This window comes from Narcine bancroftii, chromosome 1 (genome assembly GCF_036971445.1).
Source record: "Narcine bancroftii isolate sNarBan1 chromosome 1, sNarBan1.hap1, whole genome shotgun sequence".
NCBI classification, from domain to species: Eukaryota; Metazoa; Chordata; class Chondrichthyes; order Torpediniformes; family Narcinidae; genus Narcine; species Narcine bancroftii.
The window spans coordinates 25,863,890-25,891,577 of NC_091469.1; the positions used below are offsets into that span (position 1 = coordinate 25,863,890).

General features: G+C 39.6%; 1 protein-coding gene across 17 annotated transcripts in view; it reads right to left on the reverse strand.

Moving 5' to 3' along the window:
• The window catches only part of tbc1d2 (TBC1 domain family, member 2), a 142,781-nt gene that overhangs the window by 74,154 nt on the left and 40,939 nt on the right, over positions 1-27,688 (reverse strand). For 15 of the 17 annotated variants that reach the window (XR_011352746.1, XR_011352736.1, XM_069922759.1 and 12 more), the window contains one exon: positions 4,566-4,701. Coding sequence is in view for 15 of the 17 variants with exons in the window: in XM_069922759.1 (XP_069778860.1) it covers positions 4,566-4,701 (136 nt within the window). In the remaining 2 variants the exon portion in view is untranslated. Of the gene's footprint in view, positions 1-4,565; positions 4,702-26,316; positions 26,497-27,688 lie in introns of those variants that run through there. The other 2 variants (XM_069922769.1, XM_069922779.1) reach the window with 2 other exon arrangements.

The following is a 27,688-nucleotide window of genomic DNA, read 5'->3' on the forward strand; positions in this document are numbered from 1 at the left end:
ATTCGCAATGACTGTGGTCTTCCAATGAGGAAGTCAAGGATCAAGTTGCAGAGGCACAGGTTTGGAGCTTGATGACAGCACCAAGGGAATAATGGTGTTGAAGGCTGAGCTGTGGTCAAAGAAGAGCAGCTGTATGTATGAGTTGCTGTTTTCTTGGTGATCCAGAGCTGAATGAAGAGCCAGTGATATTGCATCTTCTATGGAGCAATTGTGACACAAGGTGGTGGGTCTAGACAGGGACTGATGCTTTGTGAGGGTTCATCCAAGAATGATGTTCTGATGTCAGCATTAGAAATCGATAACACAGGGTCCTCAGCCTTTGCAGGGATTCTCATAGGCACTGTTGGATTCTCCTTCTCAAAGCAGGTATAGGAGGTGTTCAGCTCATCGGGTCATGAAGCATCACAGCCATCTATGGTGTTTGCCCTCACTTTGTATGTTGTAATGACCTGCAATCTCTGCCACAGCTGGCATATATCCATCTCTGTCTCTAGCTTCCTCTGGAATTGCTGAGATATCCTTCCGCTGGTTGTACCTGGACTTTTCGGAGAGAGCTGAATCACTGGCTTCAAATGCCTTTGATCTCGCCCTCAGTAGGTTGTGAGTCTTTCTATTCATCCAAGGCTTCTGGTTGGGGAACACCTGGTATATGCAAATAGCACATTCATCCAAGCAGGTCTTGATGAAGTCAATGATGCATGTGCTTATTCATTCAGGTCTAAAGATGAGCCCTTAATTATGGTGCAGCCCACCAATTCAAAGCAGTCCTGCAGATGCTCCTCCTCCTCCCTCGACCATACTTTCACCGTCTTCACCACTGGTGTAGTAGTCCCCAGTCTCGGCTTTTACACCAGGAGTAGAAGTACAGCCAGGTGATCAGACTTGCCAAAGTGCGGTCATGGGATGGCTCAGTAGACATTCTTCATGGTGGTGTAGCAGTGTTCAAATGTGTTGGCTCCTCTAGTCTCACATGTAACATGTTGGTGGAAGTTTATTAGAGACCTCCAGGTTGGCCTGATTGAAATCCCCTACAATGATCAGGAAGACATCAGGGTGTGGTGTCTCATGGTTGCTAATCAAGGTACTCAGTTCCTCCAGTGCTAGTCTGATGTTAGTCTAAGGCACAATGTATACTGCAATAAGGATGACAGCGGTGAACATCCTAGGCAAATAGAATCTGTAGTGATAGAGTGCTACCACCAGGCAGAGTTGGAGACAGAGTGTGTGACATGTGGGGAATGATGCATCTTGGGAATGCTATTGATCTTGGGGAGATTCAAGATGGAGGCATCCACATGAGGTTTGGTCTGTGTGTGTTCTGTCTTACTGCTGCTTGCTTTAGTTAATATATCCAGTTGTTTAAAAAGAACCCAAGTTTTTTTTTAATTGTAACAGAAGAAATGCCATAAGTGTGCACAGGAGCGAAGGAAATTCCAGAAGTGTGCACAGGAGTGAAAGAAATGCTACTGTGTGCACAGGGAGGCCCAACAAATGGGTCGACCTGCAGTGGGAGGCTCAACAACAGGATACACAGCAGCTGGAGGCCCAGCAAGGATATAGAAGCAGCTCAACAGAGAAGGATGAAGATACACAGATACAGAGAAGAGAAGAAGATGACACAGACATAGATACAGACACAGAAGAAGAGGAAGACCACCACGAATTTCAAAGGAAAGAAGAAGGTAAAATAGAAGGACAAAGTTTATATAAAGCCTTTTTTGAAGAACAAATGAGGTCATTAAAAGAATGGCTATCATTAGAATTTAGTTCAATCAAAATAAAAATGAAAAGAGCTGAAGACAGAATGCAAAGCTTAGAGTTAGTCATGACTGAAATAGGGAAAAGAGTAGAAAATGTGGAGGAATGAGAAGCTGCTGTAGAAATAGAGATAAATGATTTAAGAGGGAAGTTGGAAAAGAACAAAAACAAATTAAAGAGACACAAGATTTATTGTCACAAAAAATTGACGTATTGGAAAACTACAGTAGGCGAAACAACATAAAAATAGTGGGCCTGAAAGAAGGCAAAGAAGGGTCAAATATGAAGGAATTTATAAAAGGATGGATCCCGAAGGTGCTGGGAACGACAGATTCACATGAAGAAATAGAAATCGAAAGAGCACATAGAGCACTAGTACCGAAACCGCCACCACATCAGAAACTGAGATCCATATTGGTAAAATTTCTAAGATATACGACAAGAGAAAATATACTGGAGCAGGCAAGAAAGAAGATTAGAGAAGACAATTAGCCATTGGAATATAAGGGACAAAAAATATTTTTTTACCCGGACATAAGCTTCGAACTTTTAAAGAAGTGGAAGGAATTTAACATGGCGAAAACAATCTTATGGAAGAAAGGGCATAACTTTATATTAAGACATCCAGCAGTACTTAAAGTATTTATTCCTGGGGAACGGCATAGACTGTTCTCGGACCCAAAGAAAGCCCAAGAATTTGCTGAACATTTGCAGGACAGGAGAAGAGAGGAGGAGGAGTGACAAGAAGGATGTCCGGCAAGAAAATATACAAAAATATGTAAAAATATAAAGTAAAGATAATGTATATATAAAGATTTAAAGATGGATCAGAGAAGGGGAAGAAGGGAAAAAAAGAGAGAGAGCTTTGTTATAAGTCTAGGAAAATAGTGTTCTCTCGGGGGGCTGGGGGTGGGAGAATAATGGTCACTGCAAAATCAGTTGACGCTTGCGAGTAAGTTTGCAAACCGAATGGAAAGGGGAGTTGTGGTTGCCGTCAAGGGACAATGGGCAATCCAAGGAGGGGAGGTTTATTTGGGGTTAAAGGGTTATTGCTTGTGGGGATTGTTGGGGTATTTCATGTCTTAGTGCGTTGTCATATATTGAGATTAAAAACAGTAATGGAAAAAAGGGATGGAGGTGGTGAAGAGGCGGAAAAGAAGAGAAAATAAAGATATAAGATAGCCATGTTGGACTATATGACTATAAACATTAATGGAATATATAACCAAGTTTAAGTGTATCCCATTGGGGAAAAAAATCATTTATAATTTAAAAGACGAAGTTATAATGATTGGGGAAACCTGGGAACCATATATGGAACATGGCAGAAAGAGTAGGCCTAGGACCTCCACCACCTAAACTGATAAGAAGATAAACATGATCAGATTTAATGTGAATAAGTAGATGCTACATCTTTTTTGTTTGTATTCCTTTTGTATAAAGATATTGTTTTATTGTATTTTATATGTTCAATATTTATTGTTTTTGGAGGGGGTGGGAAGGAAGGGATGGGGAAAAGAAAGAGAAAATGTCACTGTAAATATTTAAAGAGATGCATCTGTAAATATATTGGTTTATATGGTTCATAGTCAATAAATAAAGAATTACAAAAAAAAAGTGTTTGCAAGGGAGACAAAAGGCAGGCTATGACAAGTCAGCAAGAAGCTTAGGGCTACTGGCCCAACATGACCCAGTGACTCATAGATTCCAAAACTTGGGACAAAAAGGTCACTGTTCTGGAGGAAATAAATCCAAGATCCTGCACTGTCAGAACAGAGGAGGGTCAAAGATTGAGGAGGAATCGAATGAGCCTGCTGAAAGTGCCAGAGATATTGCAGGAACAGAGAGATGCAGAGGATTCAGCCTGCATACAAACAGAGGAAACATCACCCATGCTAGACAGTAGTGGACCAGCAGAGCTGACACAAGCACCTGCAGAGTCAACACAAGCACCCTTGTAAAGTAGATATACATAAGTTGTCAAAGCACCTAAATGACTGAATCTATAAAAAGAAATGCACACTTAAATGTTTATGCTGCTGATGTCCGTGTTTATGTTTGTGTTGAACTGTAAATTGAAAGAATACTATATTAATGTGTCATCCAAGATTAAATATCTCAAGGAAAGGGGATGTATTGATAAAGTGCTCCAACCAGGAGGAGACGGAGTGTGGGGCATCTGGGGAATGTTGCACCTTGGGTAGATTCAAAATGGAGGTTTCCACATGAGGTCTGGTGGAGTTCTTTTCTTAGTGCTGTTTACTTTAGTCAATAAATCTACTTGTTTAATAAGAACCCGTTTCTTTATTGTAATAAAAAAATTACAGAATCCATTACTGTTCTCCCAGCACAAAAGCCCATCACCTCCAAGTCAAGCGTTGAAGGAGACAGATGATATAACATCGCTCAGACCAAATTTTCATTTTTAATCTCTGCAGCAACTTAGCATATAAATTCATTGAAGATTATGATCAAAGTACTTGGTGAGTGGTTAGGGATGGGGTTGAGGAAAATAAAAGGCAATGAGTGCCCTCAGAGTCATTGTATATACCAAGGCCTTTTCTAAATCTTGGGGAATGATGCAGAATAGAAGGTAGCAATTCAGCCTAACAGATTAGTGCTTGTTCTGGCAGACTTGTTCAATTAGGGTAATTCTTTAGCTTGATATCTGCAAACTTTTTGTATTCACCCATTTCAAGTTACTATTGAACTTTCTGCAACCACTGCTCTCAGGCAATGCTTTTCAGATTGCAGCAAACTGATTTCCAAACATTTCTCCCCTTAAAAAGCAGCATGGTGACACTCACTGGATTTCGGTTCCCAAATGCTTGAGTGAGATGTTGTACAAAGTGGTTGGCTGTAGTGGGGCAGGGAGTGAAGCTGCTTCTTCGCCAACCAGGCCTGTAGGCATCTTCACCCGATCCAAGAAATCATTTGTTTCCTCTGAAGAGAAAGGTAGTGTTATTTTCTTCCTCACTGTAATCTACATAAAGTTGCTTTTTGTCAAAAATGCCATCTGATGTTTGAATAAATGCTGCTTTTGCAAAAGTTCTGCCTCTCTCTGATAGTCAACATGACTAAATTTGTTCTTAGTTTTAATGTCCCATATTTTAAGTTGATTGCTTAATTTAGGACTTTTAAATTATAAAAAAAAAATTAAATTCAGGAAGCAACACACCAGTAAACACAGCATTCTACTCCGGCACTTTCGTATATTGCATCACAACCAGTGACTGCACACTTCCCTGTTGAACTAGATTACATTAAACCACGATAAATTGATTAGAAATAGATGATTTAGTGACCATCTCATTAACAAGTGAGAACTTGCTGTGCAGAAATTGACTGCTCTTCTTACATGATAACTGAATGTACAATAGTGTTACTTCATTGGCTATGAAGCACTTTAGGGTGTTGTAAAAGGCAATCTATTTATTCCATCCTATCCATTCTTTCATCCAAAGAAGTTTATCTGGGTATAGTTACAACGACCAATTTACATAAAATGAGCCCTCTTATGAGAGCACTTTCCCCACCTTTCCAACATCTGATCATAATAAACAGTGTTATTCAACATCCTACATGCACCACGTTGCTTGGGATCAAATTGGCAAATTAGTTGAGGCTATGAAATATCAAAAAGATTTGCTGCAATTATTTAGTGCAAAGACATTTAGCTCATCTTTCATGATCTTTGAAAGAGTACTCAAGTGTTTTCAGTTTGTTACTCTTTCTCAAGAATCTTGCAAATGTTACAAGTATTTATCCAATTTCCCTTTTTGAGAGTCACAATTAAACTGCTCATCTACAAAACTTATTGGGAAGCTGTTCAACCTATGGTGAACGTATTCTCAAACTAAGAACACCTGAACTTCAATTTTGCAGCAGTACCTAGACAGCATTTACATTTCTGCATGCTTTGAGGCTGAGCTCCAAGCCTTCTACAATTCATTCACTGAACCAGATGCCAAAATGGGCCTGCGTTCAACATTGGCAAGACAAAGGTCCACCAACCTACTGCGCTGCTTTTCACAACAAAGATTCATGGCAAGTCCTTTGAAAATGTGGACTACTTCCCATGTCTCATTAGCCATCTTTCAGTAAAGGTGTAATTTAACATAATCTTCAGTGCACCGACACATCCTCAAGTTAATCGAGGGTATTGAAGACCAAAGCTTTAGACTTGACCCTATTTATGGTTCATCAGGTAGCAATGATTCTAGCCTTCCTATGTGCACCTAGGGCCTGAACAACAGTAGATATTTCAAAGCCCTGGGAATAGTAATTTCAATGCCATCTCCATTGTTATATTTCTGGAAAATATATAGTTTCTCAGGGCGGGATGGGGTGAGGCTGAGGAAGAAAGAAGAACTGCTATAGCAAAATCTATTCATGCTTGCAGTTATTACCACAATCGAAATAGATAAGGGAGTTGTGGTTGTCTGGCCAGCTTCCCAATATTCATTACAAAAACTAAAACAAAACAAAAAATCAAATTAAACAACTTCTCTCAGACCAACTTCCCTAGTATTGTGGCCCTAGTAACATTCAATCAGCCAAGTTGCCTTGCCCCAGCACTGCACCCACAAAGCAGGCACTTCATTCAAGTTCTGTTATGGGAAGACATCACCAGTCAGGCAGAGTAAGATTCAAAAACACATTTAAAGCCTTTTTGAAGAAATGTAACATCCCTCTCTAACTTCTGGGAATCTCTGGCCCATGACCACTCAAAATGGAGAAAAGCATCCAGAATGATAAAGAGGCTCATGGCCACACATTGGGAGGATACAAAGACACTATGTTCATGCTGGAAGGAGTGCAGCACCTCAAACTGCCTGCTCACTCGTCCCATCAGCTACCATTTGCTCCATCTGCTCATGCATACCTCATGAGCCATCTCAGAATCCAGAGTGAAAGTAAGCCATTCTCAATCCTGAGAGATTTCCCAAAAATAAGCTTCCAAGCAGCATATTTCTGATTACAGCTAATCTCTTCCAAAAGTAAGCATCTCTTTAGTTAACAACTTAAAATGTTTGTCCTCTGCTAATTTTTATGCCAGTGTTGCAGTTTTCAATCTACCAAAACCCCTGAGTATTTAACATTATTAAATAACCCCCCTCTCTGTTCAAAGTCGACCAAACACAGAGTTGTCACACAACTAAAGAATACGCCAATATCCTCATAAAACTTAACTTATGGTACCTCTCTGGAAAATTTCTGCACCTTCTCAAATTGACACAATTCCCTCCAATAAAAATGTCCAGAACCAACAACTAACCAGCATTTCATAAAAATTGACTTAAATTCCTTGGTTCTGCATTCAATAAAACCCTAGACCGGTGCCCCTGAAGGGGGTGATGGACAGGGCCCAGGATATCATGGGCAAGCCCTCCACCATTGAGAACATCTACAGCACCTAATAGCCTGAATAAGTCTGGGATTGTCTGATCTCGGATCGCATACTGTCACTCAGAAACACAACCAAACATTAAACAGTAAACAACCACAAGGACTGACATTCTTGGATGAATTGGGAAAAACAAACTAATATTCTTGGATGGCACTTGCTGCCATTTCTTCTGTGAAAGATCTTGCTGCTTATCTCCAGTTCTCCAATGGATCACTAAGGAGATCTTGAGTGGAAATCAAGTAAAAAAAAATTGCTTACAGAATGGAGCAAATTAAGAGCATGTCTGCCAATTAAGAGCAACTATGCCAAATGGCACAAAAAAAGGACAGCTTCCTGGCATGGCAGCCACAATTCTACTGATGGCAGAACTCCAAATTTATTTTAAAACTCCATGTAATGATAAGTCCCAGTCGGAACAGCAAAAAAATTGGTATTCCCTATTCATTTGTGACTGGAGCCTGGATTGCCGCAAGGGAAGGGTTCCCATCTTGGTTAATCATAGGCTTTTTGAGGTTATCCTTCACTCAAAGCATTTTGCTGTTGAAGTTACTTTTTGTTTTATGGAAAGACTTTGGTCATGAGTTTTATTTGCTGTAGATTTAGGTTCTTAAATAGACTGTGCTCTGGAGAGCAGCACCTGTACTTAAGCAACATATTAAATGCTGGAGGAACTCAGCAAGTCAGGCAGCATCCATAGAAAAGATGGTCAACATTTCAGGACATAACCCTTCAACAGGAGTTGCAAGAAAGAGGGCAGAGGCATGAATAAAAGGGTGTGAAGGAGCGTTGAGAAGCACAAGCTGGCAGGTGATAAGTGAATACAGTTGGGAGGGGGAAGAAATGGGAGAAAAAGCAAGGAGGTGATAGGATGAAGAGGCAGAGGGATGATAAAGATGCACTCTGATAGGAGAAACCTGCCCAATCACCATCAGCACGTAACCTGCTGTACGAGAGGTCTCAGCACACGTAATCACTCTGCACTAAAATAAGGACCTTTCTTTACTGAGATTGCATTTTGGCAAGTCAGATCATCTGGCGGTGCTCCTTCTGCCTGCATACAGACAGGGCCTAAAAAGAAGACTCCAGACATCAGGACAACCAGAAAATGGTTCCAGGAGGCTGAAGAATAGTTACAGCACTGCCTAAAGTGAGTAAAGTAGGTGATGTGCAAGAACTCAGCTGAGGAATGAATGATTATATCTGGGCCATTCCAAACTTTATCAAAACAGCCGTGGACGAGTGTGTCCCCACTAAATTGTTCAGGATTTTCCCTAACCAGAAGCCCTGGATGAACAATGATATCCAGGACCTGCTGTGAGCCAAATCATAGGCATTTAAGTTCAGAGATTTAGAACACTACACAAGGAGCAGATACGTCTTAAAAAAAAGCTATCTCCATCCAGGCAAAGTAGAGATTCAAGATAAGAATAGAAACAACAATGGATACCCAACAGCTGTGGCAGGGCCTAAATGACAAATTGGTACAAAAACAAATCCAGTGCAGTAGGGGACAGCAAAGCTTCACTCCCAGATTAACTCAATGCCTTCTATTCCTGACCGCCAGAACAGGGAAACACCATTGCACACCCCCATATCTGCTGCTGATCCAAGGATGACATACAGGCTGCCTTCAGGAGAGCGAATCCAGGGAAATCAACTGGTCCAGACAGAGTACCCGGCTGTAGGGTGGATTGTGGAGGGTTGCGTGGCCTCTCCATCCAGAACCTGGTAGGAGTGTGGAGAATCATGTGACCTCTCCATCCGGAAGCTGGTGGGAGTGTGGAGGGTCATGAGGCCTCTCCATCCGGAACCTGGTGGGAGTGTGGAGGGTCACGTGGCCTCTCCGTCCAGAACCTGGTGGGAATGTGGAGAATCATGTGACTTCTCCATCTGGAACCTGGTGGGAGCATGGTGGGTCACGTGGCCTCTCCATCCAGAACCTGGAGGGAGGGTCACGAGGCCTCTCTGTCTGAACTTGGCGGGTGTGTGGAAGGTCACGTGGCCTCTCCATCCAGAACTAAGTCAGAAGTCGCATCACCTGCCAATCAAGATTTACTCTGCCCACCCACAAATGCACACCTGAACAGTAGCCCCTTCAATCACATATTGATTACCTGGGCTGGACTCTCCAGTTTATTGTACTATAAAGTCCACCATGTGCAGTAGTTATTCCTCTTTGCTCTTCAGTCTGGAGATTAACTCTGCTCCACTCCATGCCACGATACGTAGACAACCCTAGATGAGTCATTGCTTAGGTGCGCACTACACACAGATCAGGGCTGTTAGATAGCATTGGAGCTCTGCCCAGGTTACACAAGGAATGGCAGGTATTGTAATCCTTGTATGTTACAAGTATGCACACAGTTGCTGTATCAGTAGTGTTAAGTCCGATGTGATTGATTATACTGTGTTGTATGATTGAGGGATATGATTTATCCCTATTGTGATCCCCTTACGTGTGTTTTAACAAAGATCCTTCCCATGTTCACACTGTGTCCAGACTCATTGCTCTTTGAACCCACCGAACTTTTCCCTTCGTACTGAAAACCTGTGTGCTGACCAACTTGCCAATATATTCATGGATATCTTCAACATCTCAGTCAGGCAGGGTTTTTCAAACAGACCTCATCTGTACCAGTGCCCAAGAAGAGTGTGACTACTGACATGTGGCACTCACATCTGCAGTGATGAAGTATTTTGAGAGGCTGGTGTTGAAGAATATCAGCTCCTATATGAGCAGCGACATGGATCCATTATAATTTACCTATCATAGCATTATGTCCATGCAGATGCCATTTCACTGGCTGTACACAAAACCCTGGAACACCTGGTCAGCAAACACATCAGAATGCTCTTTAATTGACTGTAGTTCAGCATTTAACACCATCATCCCCTCAAAAACTGATCAGCACTTTTCAGGACCTGGGACTTAACACCCAATCTAATTGGATCCTCGATTTCCTCACCTCCAGAACTCAAGCACTGCAGATTGGTAAGAACATCTTCTCCACAAAGTTCATCAGTATCAGAGCACCATAAGGCTGGATACTTAACCTCCTGCTCTACTCATTTTACCACTATGACTGCGTGAGTCGCTACAACAACACCATCTACAAATTTGCCAATGATACCACAATTGTGGGTGGCATAAAAATGGACAACAGACTTGCCAAGGCAAATAGCGCCTTTGGAAGACTACACAAAAGAGTCTGGAAAAACAACCAACTGAAAAACCTCACAAAGATAAGCGTATACAGAGCCGTTGTCATACCCACACTCCTGTTCGGCTCCGAATCATGGGTCCTCTACCGGCACCACCTACGGCTCCTAGAACGCTTCCACCAGCGCTGTCTCCGCTCCATCCTCAACATCCATTGGAGCGCTTACACCCCTAACGTCGAAGTACTCGAGATGGCAGAGGTCGACAGCATCGAGTCCACGCTGCTGAAGATCCAGTTGCGCTGGGTGGGTCACGTCTCCAGAATGGAGGACCATCGCCTTCCCAAGATCGTGTTATATGGCGAGCTCTCCACTGGCCACCATGACAGAGGTGCACCAAAGAAAAGGTACAAGGACTGCCTAAAGAAATCTCTTGGTGCCTGCCACATTGACCACCGCCAGTGGGCTGATATCGCCTCAAACCGTGCATCTTGGCGCCTCACAGTTTGGCGGGCAGCAACCTCCTTTGAAGAAGACCGCAGAGCCCACCTCACTGACAAAAGGCAAAGGAGGAAAAACCCAACACCCAACCCCAACCAACCAATTTTCCCCTGCAACCGCTGCAACCGTGTCTGCCTGTCCCGCATCGGACTTGTCAGCCACAAACGAGCCTGCAGCTGACGTGTACATTTACCCCCTCCGTAAATCTTCGTCCGTGAAGCCAAGCCAAAGAAAAATGGGGCAATGATTCAGCATACAGGAGGGAGATCAAAACTTGGCTGAATGGCGTACTAACAACAAACTTGCATTCATTACCAACAAAACCAAGGAGTTGTTGGGGGACGTTAGGAAAGGAAAAATCAGAGGTGTATGATCCAGTGATCTTGGGGGGAAATCAGAGGTGGTGAGGGTAAGCATATTTAAATTCCTGGGAGTCACTATTTCAGAGGATCTTTCCAGAACTTAACACACTAATGACATTGTGCAAAAAAAACACATCAGTGCCTCTATTTCCTCAGAAGTTTGTGAGGTTTGGTATGATTTCAAAGACCTTAGCACACTTCTACAAAAGTGTCCTGACCTGCTGCATCACAGCCTGATATGGGGACTCCTTATGATCTTAGAGACCTCTATAAGATCATCTCAATCTCCCATGATCCATGGAAAAATGCTCCAGCTTATCCAGTCTCTCCATATAACTCTCCAGTCCTGTTGACATTCTTGTGAATCTTTCAGGCTTAATGACATCATTCCAATGCACGAGATAGGAAAAGGAGTAAGTCAATTAGCCTGTCGATAGCTGGATGACCAGAACTGTGCACAATTCCCTGACATAAACAACTTACAATTGATGGCACATAAAACTGATGGGCCAGGTCATGCCAGCTCTGACTCACCACCTGTGCTAATATGAAAGAGAGAGAGAGAGAGAGAGAGAGAGAGAGAGAGAGAGAGAGAGAGAGAGAGAGAGAGAGAGAGAGAGTCACACAGAGAAACAGAGACAGAAATTGTACCCTCCTTTAACATTGGCTTTGGCAGCTCATTCCATATACCCGCCACCATGTTGTCACCAAAACCAAGGAGCTGATTGTGGACTTTAGGAAGAAAAACCTGAGTTTTATGATCTAGAGATCATTGTGGGGGTGGGGGGGGGGGTAAATTCAGAGGAGAATTTAAATTCCTGGGTCTTACCACCTTGGAGGACCTTTCCTGGACCCAACACATGAATGTCATCATGAAGAAAGTACATCAGCAGAGGGGGCGTGGCCATGCAACAAGACTGAATGGGCACGTTTTGGCTGAGATCTACATGAAGAGTTTCAAAAAGACCACTCAAAAGTAATTTTTTGAATTTTTCTTCTACAAAAGTTTACTTGTACTGATAATTAACCAAGATGACAAGGAAAAAAAATTGAAACAAAAGTCGGAAGAAGCTCCGAGTTTGCCTGCGACATTGACTGATGGTCCAAAAGGAGCTGCTTCAACTTCAGGAGCCTCTGCCTAGGAGCTACAGAAAACTCTGTCAGGGATGGAATCCTTGGGAACATGGTTTGCAAAAGGTGAAGGAGTGATAAAAGAGCTAACAGACTCAATCAAGGATACGGGGGAGTCAATTACTGATTTAATGGAATGAATGAGCAATGCTGAAAGAGATTTGGGAAAGCACAATAAGAAAATGGAATAACTCCATGACCAAGCAAAACAGTGGGCAATGCATAAACAAATGTTCCTTGATAAGATTGATCATATGGAGAATTTCACCAGAAGAAATAATGTACGCATAATTGGTTTAGAAGAAGGTGATGAAGGAAGAGATGTGGTTAACTTCTTTGAACCCTGGATTCCAGATGTACTTCGTGCTGAGTTACTCAGCAGAGAAGCACGGATTGAGAGAGCCCATCAAGCCTTTGGGCCTAGAAGAAACAAAAAAATCTGTCCTCAACCTGTCCTTGTGAGGCAGTTGAGCTTAAGAATAGCATTTGAGTACTCTAAAATGAACAATGACCCACTAAAATGGGATGGCCAAGGGTCACGATTTTCCAACATTTTAATCTAGTGGTCATACAGAAAAGAAACCACCAAGGTCAAGCAGTAACTACAGGTGAAGAATCTCAGGTACTTCATGGTTTAATCTGGTGATTTTATGGGTGGAGGTGTCAGAAGGCAACTGGCATTTTTCTTTTAGACAAAGCAAGAAGCAGAACTTTAAGAAGAAAAATGACTCTGGAAGAGAAATCTATGAAGATTGTATATTTTTGTGGACTAAGCAAATAAATTTTTTTTGGAGTCATATCATACTTATTAGGAAATGTTAATCTTTCCTATTGATACTTCGTGGAGAGCCCAGGGAAATGTTAAATAAGGTAATAGCAGGGTGTAGGCTTGGGTCTGGGGTGGGGGAGGAGGGGACAATGGCATCAGGATGGAAGTTTGTTTTAAAGGTAGTGCTTTAGGGTGGGGTTCTTCGTTTTCATCCCTGGAGCCCTACGGGCTTCTGAAGTTTTTTGTTTATGTCACCGTCAAAGCAAGGGCTTTGCACATTTTTTTTAAAAAAGGAAAGAGCACAAAACTATTTAATTATTTATTGTGACTATTACTGTAATTCAATATGGATAAGCCATTAAAGTTTATAAGTTTTAATGTTAACGGTTTAAATAGAAAATTCAAGTGCATGAAAGTCTTAGCTCACTTAAAAAATTAAAGTCAGATGTGGTCTTTTTACAGGAAGAACAATTTACTAAGGTGGAACACAACAAGTTAAAGAAAAGATGGGTGGGGCAGGATTTCTGTTTCTCGTTTAATTTTAAAAGAGGGATTACGATTCTAATAAACAGAAATGTTCTGGTTACTGTAGAGAATATATCAAAAGACCAAGCAGGGAGATATGTGATGGTAAACTATAAGATTTATTCATAATTATGGATGTTTATGAATAGTTATGCATCAAACTGCAATGACAAAGCCTTTATGAAGGATATATTTTTGAAAGCTGCTGAAGGGAGAGAAAATATTTTCATAGGAGGAGACTTTAATCTCTGTTTAGATCCAATATTGGACAAATCTGCAAGAACACAATAACCAGGGTTAGGGCTGCTAAAATGACATTATCCTATATGAAGGATTTAAACTTGATTGATATATGGAGGCAGCTTAAACCAATGGAGAAGGACAACTCTTTTTACTCAAGGATGCATGATTCACACACAAGGATTGATTTATTTTTAATGTCAGCCAGATTAAAGGACAGGGTGATGAAATCAGAATATTTATTGAGGTTATTTTCTGACTACTCACTGCTTATGTTGACTATTTCAATAGCGGAGAAACAACAAGGCGTTTGTAGATGGTGTCTGAATCCTACAATGTTAAATCTGGAGGATTTTAAACAAGCTATTAGGTGACAATAGAAATTTTTTGCAAAACAAATCTGGGTTCAACAGATAATAGCTTTTTAATATGGGATACAATGAAGGTTTTTTTGAGAGGCCAGATTATTTAATTTATAAAAAAATGTGGAGGGAATATAATGCAGAATTAAATAAGTTGGAAAGTGAGATACTAGAACTAGAAAAATATTAGAGAATGGGTGAACAGGATAAATATAGAACTATGGAAAAAAAATACATTATAATACTTTACAAATGTACAGAGTAGAAAAAACAATACTTGAGAATAGGCAGAAATATGAACTGGGGGAAATGGGGTCATGAGGTGCTGGTATGGCAATTAAAGGTGGAACAGTCAGCAAGGGAGTTGAAAGCAATACAGAAGGAACCCAATGTAGTTACATATAATCATAAAGCAATAAACAATGCCTTTCGACTTTAATACACTGAGCTTTATAAATCGGAAATACTAGGGGATGAAAATGAAATAGGTGAGTTTTTAGAAGGAGTTGAATTACCTAAATTAGATGAAAATTATAGAAATGATTTGGATGCTGCATTTACAAGGGAGGAGATTAAGAAGCACTGAATTTGTTGCAGGCTAACAAGTCTCTGGGAGAGGATGGGTTTCCACCTGAGTTCTGTAAAGAATTTAAAGATATGTTAATGCCATTATTAATGGATGTATTCGATTGAACAGTGAAGATAAACATTCCCGGAATCTTTCTCAACAGCGATAATTATGGTATTACACAAAAAGAATAGAGATCCATTAAAAGCATCATCATACAGGCCAATCTCTCTTTTTAATGCTGACTATAAAATTGTAGCAAAGGCACTAGCTAATAGGCTAGGGCAATATCTATCAAAATTAATACATCCAGACCAGGAAGGATTTGTAAAGCATAGATATTCAGCGAACAATTTAGCCAACTGTTAAATACATATGGCAAAAGCAAGGCATAAACCAAGTGTAACGGTTTTTCTAGATGCAGAAAAGGCATTTGACCGATTAGAATGGCTGTTTTTATTTAAAACATTGGAGAAACTTGGTAGAGGAAAGGGATTTATTAATTGGATTAAGGCGCTCTACTATAACCCACAGGCAAAGATAATTACGAATAATCAAATGATGACTGTATTCCCTTTGAGTAGATCAAGTAGGCAAGGATGTCCTCTGTGTACATCACTGTTTATAATGGCAATTGAACCATAGCCAAAATTATTAGAAGAAATCCTGAGATTAAAGGCTTTGTGATCAAACAAGATGATCTTAAAATTAGTTCATTTGCAGATGCTGTATATTTGTCAGAACCAAGAGTTCCTGGAAAAATTACAGGAGATTCTTAGAAAATATGGTAGAGTGTCTGGTTACAAAATTAATATGGATACAAGTGAAATAATGCCCTTAACAAACCACAGGTATGACAAATATAAAAGAGGTAGTAGATTTAAATGGAAAACAGAAGGAATTAAATATTTTGAAGTAGTAACAGACAATAATTTACAAAATTTGTACAACCTTAACTATGTCTCTCTGCTTAGCAAGATAGAACAGGACTTACAAAAATGGAAGGATTTGTCATTAACATTAAGGGGAAGAGTGAGTTGTGTAAAGACGAAGGTGATGCCAAGACTTCTTTTTTTTTTAAATTTTTTATTTTTCACACCATAAATCACGTTAGCCATGATTTACACTTTTTCTTTTTCACACATATACAGTGACTTTTTCTCCCCCCCCTCCCTCCTCCTAAGCCAGCCCCCCACCCCCCCTCATCCATTTTAGGTATACAATCTAGGTTGCATTAAGCCAGTCAGACAATGTTGTCATTCAACAAAAATACACCAGAAATTCTACTGAGTCCATTCTTTTCTTTTCTTCTCCTTCCATCAACTTAGGTAATGTTTGTTCCCGGTAGGTTTTCGCTATTGTATTTCATGTAAGGCTCCCATACTTGTTCGAATATTTCAATATTATTTCTTAAACTATATGTTATTTTTTCTAATGGAATACATTTATTCATTTCTATATACCATTGTTGTATTTTCAAATTATCTTCCAATTTCCAGGTTGACATAATACATTTTTTTGCTACGGCTAGGGCTATCTTAACAAATCTTTTTTGTGCATCTTCCAAGTCAATTCCAAATTCTTTATTTTTTATGTTACTTAGGAGAAAGATCTCTGGATTCTTTGGTATATTGTTTTCTGTTATTTTATTTAATATCTGATTGAGATCATCCCAAAATTTTTCTACTCTCTCACATGTCCAGATTGCATGAATTGTTGTTCCCCTTTCTTTTTTACATCGAAAACATCTATCAGATACTGTTGGGTCCCATTTATTTAACTTTTGCGGTGTAATGTATAGTCTGTGTAACCAATTATATTGTATCATACGCAGCCTCGTATTTATTGTATTTCTCATCGTTCCAGAACATAATTTCTCCCATGTTTCCTTTTTTATCTTTATATTTAAATCTTGTTCCCATTTTTGTTTAGTTTTACCATTTGTTTCCTCATTCTCCTTTTCTTGCAGTTTAATATACATATTTGTTATAAATCTTTTGATTAACATTGTATCTGTAATCACATATTCAAGGTTACTTCCCTCTGGTAAACTCAAATTGCTTCCTAATTTATCTTTCAAGTAGGATCTCAGTTGGTAATATGCCAGCGCTGTATCTCCAGTTATATTGTACTTATCTCTCATTTGTTCAAAGGATAAGAATCTACTTCCTGAAAAACAATTTTCTATTCTTTTAATCCCTTTTTTTTCCCATTTTCTAAAGGAAAGGTTGTCTATTGTAAAAGGGAGTAGCTTATTTTGCGTCAATATTAGTTTTAGTAATTGATAATTTGTTTTATTTCTTTCTACATGAATCTTCTTCCATATATTGAGGAGATGGTGTAATACTGGAGAAGTTCTATGTTGTACCAATTTTTCGTCCCATTTATATAATATGTGTTCAGGTATCTTTTCCCCTATTTTATCTAATTCTAATCTCGTCCAGTATGGTTTTTCCCTTGTTTGATAAAAATCTGATAGGTACCTTAATTGTGCGGCTCTATAATAATTTTTGAAGTTTGGCAATTGTAAGCCTCCTTGTTTATACCATTCTGTTAATTTATCTAGTGCTATCCTTGGTTTCCCCCCTCTCCATAAAAATTTCCTTATTATTTTCTTTAACTCTTTGAAGAATTTTTCTGTCAGTTGTATTGGCAATGCCTGAAATAAGTATAGTATCCTTGGAAAAATGTTCATTTTAATACAGTTTATCCTTCCTATCAGTGTTAGTGGTAGCTCTTTCCAATGCTCTAAATCGTCCTGTAATTTTTTCATTAGTGGATTGTAATTGAGTTTATATAATTGGCCTAGATTTTTGTTTATTTGTACACCTAGGTACCTTATTGCCTGCATTTGCCATCTGAATGGGGATTCCTTCTTAAATTTTGAGAAATTCGCGTTATTCATAGGCATTGCTTCACTTTTATTTACGTTTATCTTGTATCCCGACACTTCTCCATATTCCTTCAATTTCTTATATAGTTCTTTTATTGATAGTTCTGGTTCTGTTAAGTACACTATCACATCATCCGCAAATAGACTGATTTTATATTCCCTGTCTTTTATTTTTATTCCTTTTATATTATTATCTATTCTTATCGATTCTGCTAGTGGTTCTATAGCTAGCGCAAACAATAATGGTGATAGTGGGCATCCCTGCCGCGTTGACCTGCTTAAGTTAAATTGCTTTGATACATGTCCATTTACTGTCTCTTTCGCTAACGGTCCCTTATATAATGCTTTAATCCAATTAATATACTTCTCCGGTAAACTGAATTTTTGCAATACTTTGAACAAATAATTCCATTCTACTCTGTCGAAGGCCTTCTCTGCGTCTAAAGCAACTGCTACTGCAGGTGCTTTATTTCCTTCTACTGCATGAATTAAGTTAATAAATTTACAAATATTGTCTGTTGTGCGTCTTTTTTTGATAAATCCAGTTTGGTCTAAATTTACCATTTTCGGTACCTGTTCTGCTAATCTGTTTGCTAATAGTTTAGCTATTATCTTATAATCTGTGTTTAGCAAAGATATTGGTCTATATGACGCTGGTGAGAGTGGATCTTTCCCTTGTTTTAGTATCACTGTAATTATTGCTGTTTTACATGAATCTGGTAAGTTTTGTGTCTCATCAATCTGGTTGATTACATCCAGGAGGGGCGGTATTAATAGGTCTTTAAATGTTTTGTAGAATTCTATTGGGAGACCATCCTCTCCTGGTGTCTTATTATTTGGTAATTTTTTTATTATCTCTTGTATTTCTACTGTTCCAAATGGTTCTGTTAATTTATTTTGTTCCTCTATTTGTAGTTTTGGTAGTTAAATTTTAGTCAAAAATTCATCTATTTTCCCTTCTTTCCCTTCGTTTTCAGTTCGGTATAATTGTTCATAGAATTCTCTGAAGTTTTCCTTAATTTCTTTTGGATTATATGTAATTTGTTTGTCTTTTTTCCTTGTTGCCAATACCAATTTCTTAGTTTGCTCTGTCTTAAGCTGCCATGCTAAGATTTTGTGTGTTTTTTCACCTAGTTCATAATATTTCTGTTTTGTCTTCATTATATTCTTCTCCACCTTATATGTTTGTAATGTTTCATATTTTATTTTTTTATCCGCCAATTCTCTTCTTTTGGTTGTATCTTCCTTTATTGCTAATTTTTTTTCTATGTTTACTATTTCCCTTTCCAACTGCTCTGTTTCCTGATTATAGTCCTTCTTCATCTTGGTTACATAACTTATTATTTGCCCTCTAATGAATGCTTTCATTGCGTCCCATAGTATAAACTTATCTTCCACTGATTCCGTATTTACTTCAAAATACATTTTTAATTGTTTTTCAATAAATTCTCTAAAATCCTGTCTTTTAGGTAGCATGGGGTTTAATCTCCATCTATACATTCTTGGAGGGATGTCCTCTAGCTTTACTGTCAGTATTAAGGGTGAATGGTCCGATAGCATTCTCGCTTTATATTCTGTTTTTCTTACTCTATCCTGCATACTAGCTGATAACAAAAATAGGTCTATTCTTGAGTATGTTTTATGTCTAGTCGAGTAGTATGAGTATTCCTTTTCTTTTGGGTTTTGTTTCCTCCATATGTCCACAAGTTTCATTTCTTGCATTGATTTAATTATAAATTTGGTTACTTTGTTCTTCCTGTTAATTTTTTTCCCCGTTTTATCCATATTTGGATCCAAATTCAGATGGAAATCCCCTCCTATTAGTATGTTCCCTTGCGTATTAGCTACCTTCAAAAAGATATCTTGCATAAACTTTTGATCTTCTTCGTTAGGTGAATATATATTAAGTAGATTCCAAAGCTCCGAATATATCTGACATTTTATCATAACATATCTCCCTGCTGGATCTATTATTTCCTCTTCTATTTTAAATGGCACATTTTTGCTAATTAATATAGCCACTCCTCTTGCTTTTGAATTATACGATGCTGCTGTTACATGTCCTACCCAATCTCTCTTTAATTTCTTGTGCTCCAATTCAGTTAAGTGTGTTTCTTGGACAAATGCTATATCTATTTTTTCCTTTTTCAGTAAATTTAGTAGTTTCTTCCTTTTAATTTGGTTATGTATTCCATTAATATTTAAAGTCATATAGTTCAGCGTAGCCATTTTATATTTTGTTTATCTTCTCTTTCCGTTTTTCCATCATTACCTTTCCTCCTTTTCCATTTCTGTTTTCTTATTTTCAACTCTTTACAAGACAACATTCCTACAACATCCAACATTTTCCTTATTCTCCTATTTCTATCTTCTTTATCCCCAATCTCCCCTTCCCCTCCTGAGTTGTCCTTTATCCCTTGTCGGACAACCACATCTCCCCTCTCCATTTGGATTTGAGAATCCACTCGCAAGCGTCAACTGATTTTGCAGTGACCGCTCTTTTCCCCCACCCAGCCCCCCCCAGAAAAGATTTCACTTTTCATATGTCACAAAGGTCACTCTTTTAATTCCCTCCTTATTCTCTCTATTCCATTACCTTCCCTTATTAATTCTTGTCTATACTATCTATGTTTTCCTCTAATTACAGATACTTTCACGTATGCCCATTGTCTCTATTCACTCTTATACCTCTTTACCCACATACATATCAATCGTGGTCATTTTTACCCTCATTACCCGTCTTCATCCCTCAGTCTATTTTTGTCTTTACCCACATACATATCAATCGTGATCATTTTTACTCTCATTACCCGTCTTCATCCCTCAGTCTATTTTTGTAATTGTTCTGCAAATTTTCGTGCTTCTTCTGGATCCGAGAACAGTCTGTTTTGTTGTCCTGGAATAAATATTTTCAATACCGCAGGATGCTTCAGTGTAAATTTATACCCTTTCTTCCATAAAATCGCCTTTGCTGTATTGAACTCTTTTCTCTTCTTTAGGAGTTCAAAACTTATATCTGGATAAATGAAGATTTTTTGCCCTTTATACTCCAGTGGTTTGTTGCCCTCTCTTACTTTTTCCATTGTCTTCTCCAGTACCTTTTCTCTTGTAGTATATCTTAGGAATTTTACTACAATAGATCTTGGTTTTTGTTGTGGTTGTGGTTTAGAGGCCAATGCTCTATGTGCCCTTTCTATTTCCATTTCTTGCTGTAGTTCTGGACATCCTAGGGTCTTAGGGATCCACTCTTTTATAAACTCCCTCATATTCTTGCCTTCTTCATCTTCCTTAAGGCCCACTATCTTTATGTTATTTCTTCTGTTATAATTTTCCATTATATCTATTTTTTGAGCTAGTAGTTCTTGTGTCTCTTTAGTTTTTTTATTAGATTCCTCCAATTTCTTTTTTAAGTCTTCTACCTCCATTTCTGCTGCTACTGCCCGTTCTTCCATCTTGTCCATTTTTTTCCCCATTTCTGTTAAGGTCATATCTATTTTATTCACTTTCTCTTCTGTGTTGTTTATTCTTCTTCTTAAATCATTGAATTCCTGTGTTTGCCATTCTTTAAATGACTCCATGTATCCTCTAACAAGAGAAAGTATATCCTTTACCTTGCCTTTCCCTTCATCTATTTCACTGTATTCTTCCTCTTCTTCTTCCTCTGGGTTGGCCATCTGTTGTTTCTTTGTTGCCCTTTCCTTCTCTTCTTTCTTGTTTCTATTGTCTTCTGTGGTCTCTTCTTGCTGCAGGTGTTCTGCAGCTGTCGTTGCCGGCTGTGGAGATCGATTCCCCAGCTGGTCCCCCCTCCCGTCGGTGTGTTTTTTTTCATGCGCATCGCGCATGCGCGACTCCTCGCGCATGCGCGGTTGCGCACTTTTACTCGGCTCTGCGAGCCATTGTTGTAGTTCTTTTTCTACCGACCTGAGGTAGCGGGCTCCTCTCTCCACAGCGGGCCTCTTCGGACAGGTAAGGCCTTCACCTTTTTCCTCCGTTGTCTTCTCTTCCTCTCTTCTTACTGTTGATTTTGATTTTTCTTCTTTTGTCTCCATCTTCTTTCCACCTTTATACTCACTTTTCTTTAACTTTTATTTCTGTGCCTTTGTATTTTCTCTTGTTTTTCCCGACTTTTCTGGAGAAGGCTGGAGTTCTCCGTCCGGCCACTACTCCATCACGTGACTCCTCCATGCCAAGACTTCAATACTTGTTCCTATCACTACCTATAGCTGTACCCAATTTTTTTTTAAAAATTGTTAAACAATCAAGTAAGAAATTCCTATTGAATAACAAAGTGCCCAGAATCGCATTGCAAAAACTAACTTGGGATTATAAATTAGGGGGACTGAGACTTCCATATTTTAAAAAATATAATTTGGCTGCACAAGCAAGATTTTTAACATCTTACCTTGAAGGGAATTCTCCAAACTGGGTTGATATGGGGCTACAGTCAATGATGAATAGCTAAAGACTTATCTCTAAGTGGAGCCTTAAATCAATTAAAAAAAAAAGACAAATAACCCTATTTTGATACATATGGTGAAAACATGGCACAACATTAATGAATGTACTGGGAGAAAAATGGGTATTTTCCTAAGAGCTCTGTTATGCAATAATGTATTGTTACCTATGAGTATGGGTAACAGAATTCTAAATATATGGTTACAAAAGGATGGACATTATATAGCAGATTGTTACAAAGATGGAGTTTTGATGTCATTTGAACAAATGAGACAGTCCTATGATGTACCTAATAGAACCTTTCTATGTTTTCTGCAACTGAAAGCTTTTTTTTTGAGGGAAAGACAGGGGCAGGCTCTGAGAGTTAGTGAAATGGAGCGGACACTCTGGATGGGCAATATACCCAAATTTATTACTAGAATGAATTTTGCTCTTCAGCAGGAAATTGTCAAACCTGGTCTGCAGAGATCAAGGGAGAGGTCGGAGTCCAACTTGGGTGTTGCAATATCAGAACAATCCTGGTCTAAGTGGTGCTTGGATAGTGTAACTTCAACTATTAATGCGAGGTACAGGTTGGTTCAATATAATCTCTATTTATTTATTACCACCAACTATATCTTACTGCACAGAGGTTACACAAATCTAAGCCAGAAATATTAGAATTGTGCTTTCGGTGTGAAATAGAAGGAACATTTTTTCATGCAACCTTGTCATGTGTGAAGATTAGACCCTTTTGGCAAGAAATTTCTGAAGTATTAACAAGAATTACAAGGGTGACCTTCCCAGGCAATCCGGAACTTTATTTATTAGAGAATTTTATAGATATAAGCAATTACTTCACAGAGTTTCAAATTTTGTTTGTTAAAATTCCATTGGCAGTTGCCGAAAAGTGTCTTGAAATTGGATGCAAGTCAGACTCTCTGGTTACCTTGGCGAGGTGGACAGCAGAGATGGATAGCTGTGTACTAATAAAAAAAAACAATTTAACAAACAAGTATGATACGTTTCTGAAAATGTGGCAATCATGCTTGAACGATGTTGGTGCTCAACTTCAATAATACTGCTAAATTCAAAAATGATCTCTCCCTAAATTCTGAGGCTAATTTATACTGACAGTGCTCAAAAGAATATTACTTGTGCGTGAACTACTCTTTGCAGACAATGCCGCTTTAGTTGGCCATTCAGAGCCAGCACTTCAGCGCTTGACGTCCTGTTTTGCGGAAACTGCCAAAATGTTTGGCCTGGAAGTCAGCCTGAAGAAAACTGAGGTCCTCCATCAGCCAGCTCCCCACCATGACTACCAGCCCCCCCACATCTCCATCGGGCACACAAAACTCAAAACGGTCAACCAGTTTACCTATCTCGGCTGCACTATTTCATCAGATGCAAGGATCGACAACGAGATAGACAACAGACTCGCCAAGGCAAATAGCGCCTTTGGAAGACTACACAAAAGAGTCTGGAAAAACAACCAACCAAGTGGCTGGTTACTGGGAGATTCTGGTTGTTGCAGTGGATGAGGCAACAAAGTGATTTCCCCCAATCTGCACCAAGTTTCTCTAATGTAGTGGAGGCACCACTGGATACAATAAATGACCACAACAGATTCACAGGTGAAGTGTTACCTCCCTGGGAAGGATTGTTTGGGGCCCTGAATGGTGGTGAGTGAGGAGGTAGAAATGGAGGTGCAGATGTGGCACTTGATGTGGTTGCAAGGATAAGTGCCGGGGGATGATTAAATAGACAAGGGAGTTGTGGAGTGAGTGCGACAGATTATGTTACATTTTATATGATGTATAGGTATGTTTTTCATAGATAGATTTTGGGGTTTTAGTTAGGCCACAAACAGATACAAACACTTCAATACCAATCTCATTTTAAAATACTAGAGTTTTGCATAAGGTAGTGCCTACAAGTCTGCAAAGACAATAGACTCCTGTGCTGGAGATTTTCACAATGAGGTACAAATGGAAGGCCCTGTCTCAGGAAACAGAAAAGATCTCTCATGAATTGATTTTGGGAGTCAGTGCGCTGCTTTGGTGGAGTGTGCTGCTTTTGGAAGGTCATTTGATTTTGTAAGCAGGGAGAGTAGAACAGGTTTTTCTCTGAGTGTGACGCAGAGAGAGAAAAAGAGACTACTAGTTTTCTGCAGTGGCTTTAGGAAGCTTGTTTGAAACCCCATTTTGAAGATGGGTTGTGAGTTCTGAGTTCAGCCTGTCCAAAGCCCTTGTGGTCCATACAAGAGGAGATGGCTGGCTGTGTAATGTTTCTCCTGAGAGATGGGAAACTGAGAAGGAACTCTGTGGTAACCTGAAAGAAAGAGGTTATCATCTGTAAAACCCGGATAAGGCAAGTTTCTTTGGCAAGTCACTAAAGTGGCTGATCGGAAAGAATCAGTTTGTGCGCCTCCAATGAGCAACAAATCTCTCTCTGAAAACCAACAAGAACTTTCTTGAAATTAATGACCAGTTTTATTCATTCTATCAAAAATTATATACTTCTGGGGGGAAGCAGGATAACGGTTTTATTGAATCTTATTTATCAAAATTAACTTTACCGGTATGAGGGGAGGAAGATGTTATGGAATTGGAATCTCCATTTACAGATTTTGAGATTAAGGAGGCTATACAGGAGATGCCAAATGGAAAGTCACCAGGGGATGAAGGATTCTCTGTCGAATTTTATAAAATTTTTTATGAAGATTTATCTTCTGTATTTAATAACTGTATTATAATAACTGAAGAATAGGTGTTACTGGAATCTAATTCGAGTGCTTTGATCACTGTAATTCTGAAAAAATAGAGATCTGTTGAAAATGTCTTCGTATAGACCTATTTCTTTATTGAATGTCTGTAGCATGAAAATGTGTAGCTAGTACATGGAAAGATAATATAGGGATTAGTAATAATATGCTGGCATATAATGAATTGAAAGCTTGTATTATTATGGAAAAAAATACATATAATTTGCATGATAATTATTATTTTTTTGTTAATAAGTGGTTTCCTTATTTGGAATATATGCATTTAGATATACTCTGATTTATTGTAAATACTTTGTTTTTCTTTTTGTTTATATTTTTGGCTCTCCTGGGGTGGGAGGTGGGGTGGGTTTTTAAAAAATATACTTATACAAAATTGTTCTTATTGGATTGTATGTTGTTTTTTAAAGATTCTTTAAATAAATAAAGTTTTTTAAAAAAAGAAGCTTCCTGAGCAGTAACCATTTACCTTTAAAGCACCAACACCTGGTGAAGATTCATAAATGTTAAATTCTGTGCACAGTATAAGAATTGCCTGATACTGGTGAACTTGGAGGAGTGAGAAGTGAGATTGGTCTGTGAAGCAAAGAACTTTTCTGAACTTACAGACTCATTACAATTAGTGATCAGTTTAAGTTTGATCCTGTTTTCATGTTTAAAGAAAATTAAAAGTAACTTTTGTTTAAGTAACCATTTGTCATGGTGAATTTATATTGCTGCTGGGTTTTGGGGTCCTCTGGACCCCAAAAGGGGAAAGGGGAAAATGGGAAGAGGTGATGGAATCCCATTAGTGATGATCGAAGAATATTAGATGCCGTGGCTAGTGGGATGGTAGGTGAGGATGAGGGGAACCCAATCCCTGTTATGTCTAGGGTGGGGGGAGGGCAATGGGGTGAGTGTAGACTTGAGGAAACTGGAGGCAATGTGGGTGATGACTGCATTGATGGCAATGGAGGGGAAACCACCTACACTGAAGGAGGAGGGCATCTCCAGATGTCCTGGAATGGAAAGTACTCACTATTTGTTTGATGAAGAAATAGACGATACAATAAAATTTATTCTTGCCCTGCTTCTAGCTTATTAGTCATTAACCACATGATAGATAAGCACAATGTAGATTACTAAAATGGCATCAGATGGCTTGCCCGATTCAGATTATATAGTCTTCATTCAGATGCCCTTTTAATATATCTGGGTTAAATTAAACATGAGCTAGATAAAATCTGAGGACCCTATAGTTTAACTAGTTAATTTTAAGAACATCTCCTTTAATGGTCCTGTGGGGGAAAAAAATGAACAGTGGAGAAATGGCTAAATTTGCTGTGACCATTGAAATGCAAATGACAAGAAATCAAAACTAAAATCCTGAATCATTCATTTCTAGGATATATACATATCTATATCCTAAATAGTTTCACAAACCATAGATCTCCAGATCAGATTTACACATTCCTTTGCTTTACCCCGATAGTTATGCTACAAGATGTTGATGCTCCAAACTCCAAAATTCTCTGTTTGTTCTATAGCGCAGGACTCAGCCAAGAAAGACTCAACCACAACATTGAAAGTCGTTAATTACTGTTTTTATTCAAATTCAGCGCGTGCCCTTTTAAGGGCAGCATGAGCTCAGTCACCTCGTGCATTGTGATGTCATAATTCTCACTGTCCATTGAGCCACTGCTCAAGTACACCCCTACCGCCATGGCTGAGGCGTCCACTAAGAACGCAGTGTGTGTCTCCGGGCATGGGTGCACCAATAGAGTTGCGTTGGCAAGGGCCTCCTTTGTTGCGGCAAAAGCGGTCTCTGCCTCCTCCGACCAGGTCAGGACTTTCTCCTTTGTGGTGATCAACGTGAACAGTGGTCTCATGGTGCGGGTGGCACCGGGGATGAACCGATAATAAAAATTCACCATCCCCACAAACTCCTGCAGGCCCTTGCGGGTGATTGGCTTGGGGAACCGCTGGATGGCCGCGACCTTCTCTGGCGCTGGGGCAGCACCTGCTGCCGAGATGGTGTGCCCCAGGAACTGCAGCATCTGCTTGCCAAACTGGCACTTGGCCACAATGACAGTGAGGCCAAACTCCACCAGTTGGGCAAACAGGGTAAGGAGGTGGGCCTTGTGCTCTTCGCGGTTGCAGCTGGTGATAAGGATATCGACCAGGTAGATAAACAAAGTCCAAGTCCCTACCCACTGCATCTATGAGGTGCTGAAAAGCCTGGGACGCGTTCTTGAGGCCAAAGGGCATATGCAGGAATTCAAAGAGGCCATAGGGGGTGATGAATGCCATCTTGCCGATGTTCTCAGAGTATCTGATGATACCCCCGCACCAGATCGACCTTGGAGAAGACTTGCACGCCGTGGAGATTGGCCAAGAAGTCTTGAATGTGTGGAACCGGGTACCTGTCCAGTGTGGTCGCGTCGTTCAAACGCCAGTAATCGCCGCAGGGTCTCCAGCCCCCGGAGAATTTGGGAAACATGTGGAGAGGGGATGCCAAGGTGCTGTCCAATCAACGGACGATCCCCAACTCCTACAGCTGGGAAAATTTCTTCTTTGCCAGCTGCAGTTTCTCGGGCGGAAGTCGTCTGGGCTTGGCATACAGCGGGGGGCCCTGCATGGAGATATGGTGGTATATCCCATGCTGGGGTAAGGTGGCACTGAATTATGGTTGAAGGATGGCGGGGAACTCATGGAGTATGTTCGAATACTCATCCCTGGAAGTGGCAATGGCAGCGATCTCGGGCCTACAGGTATTCGTGGCGTCTAGGTGCACTGAATGGAAGGTACGAGCGTT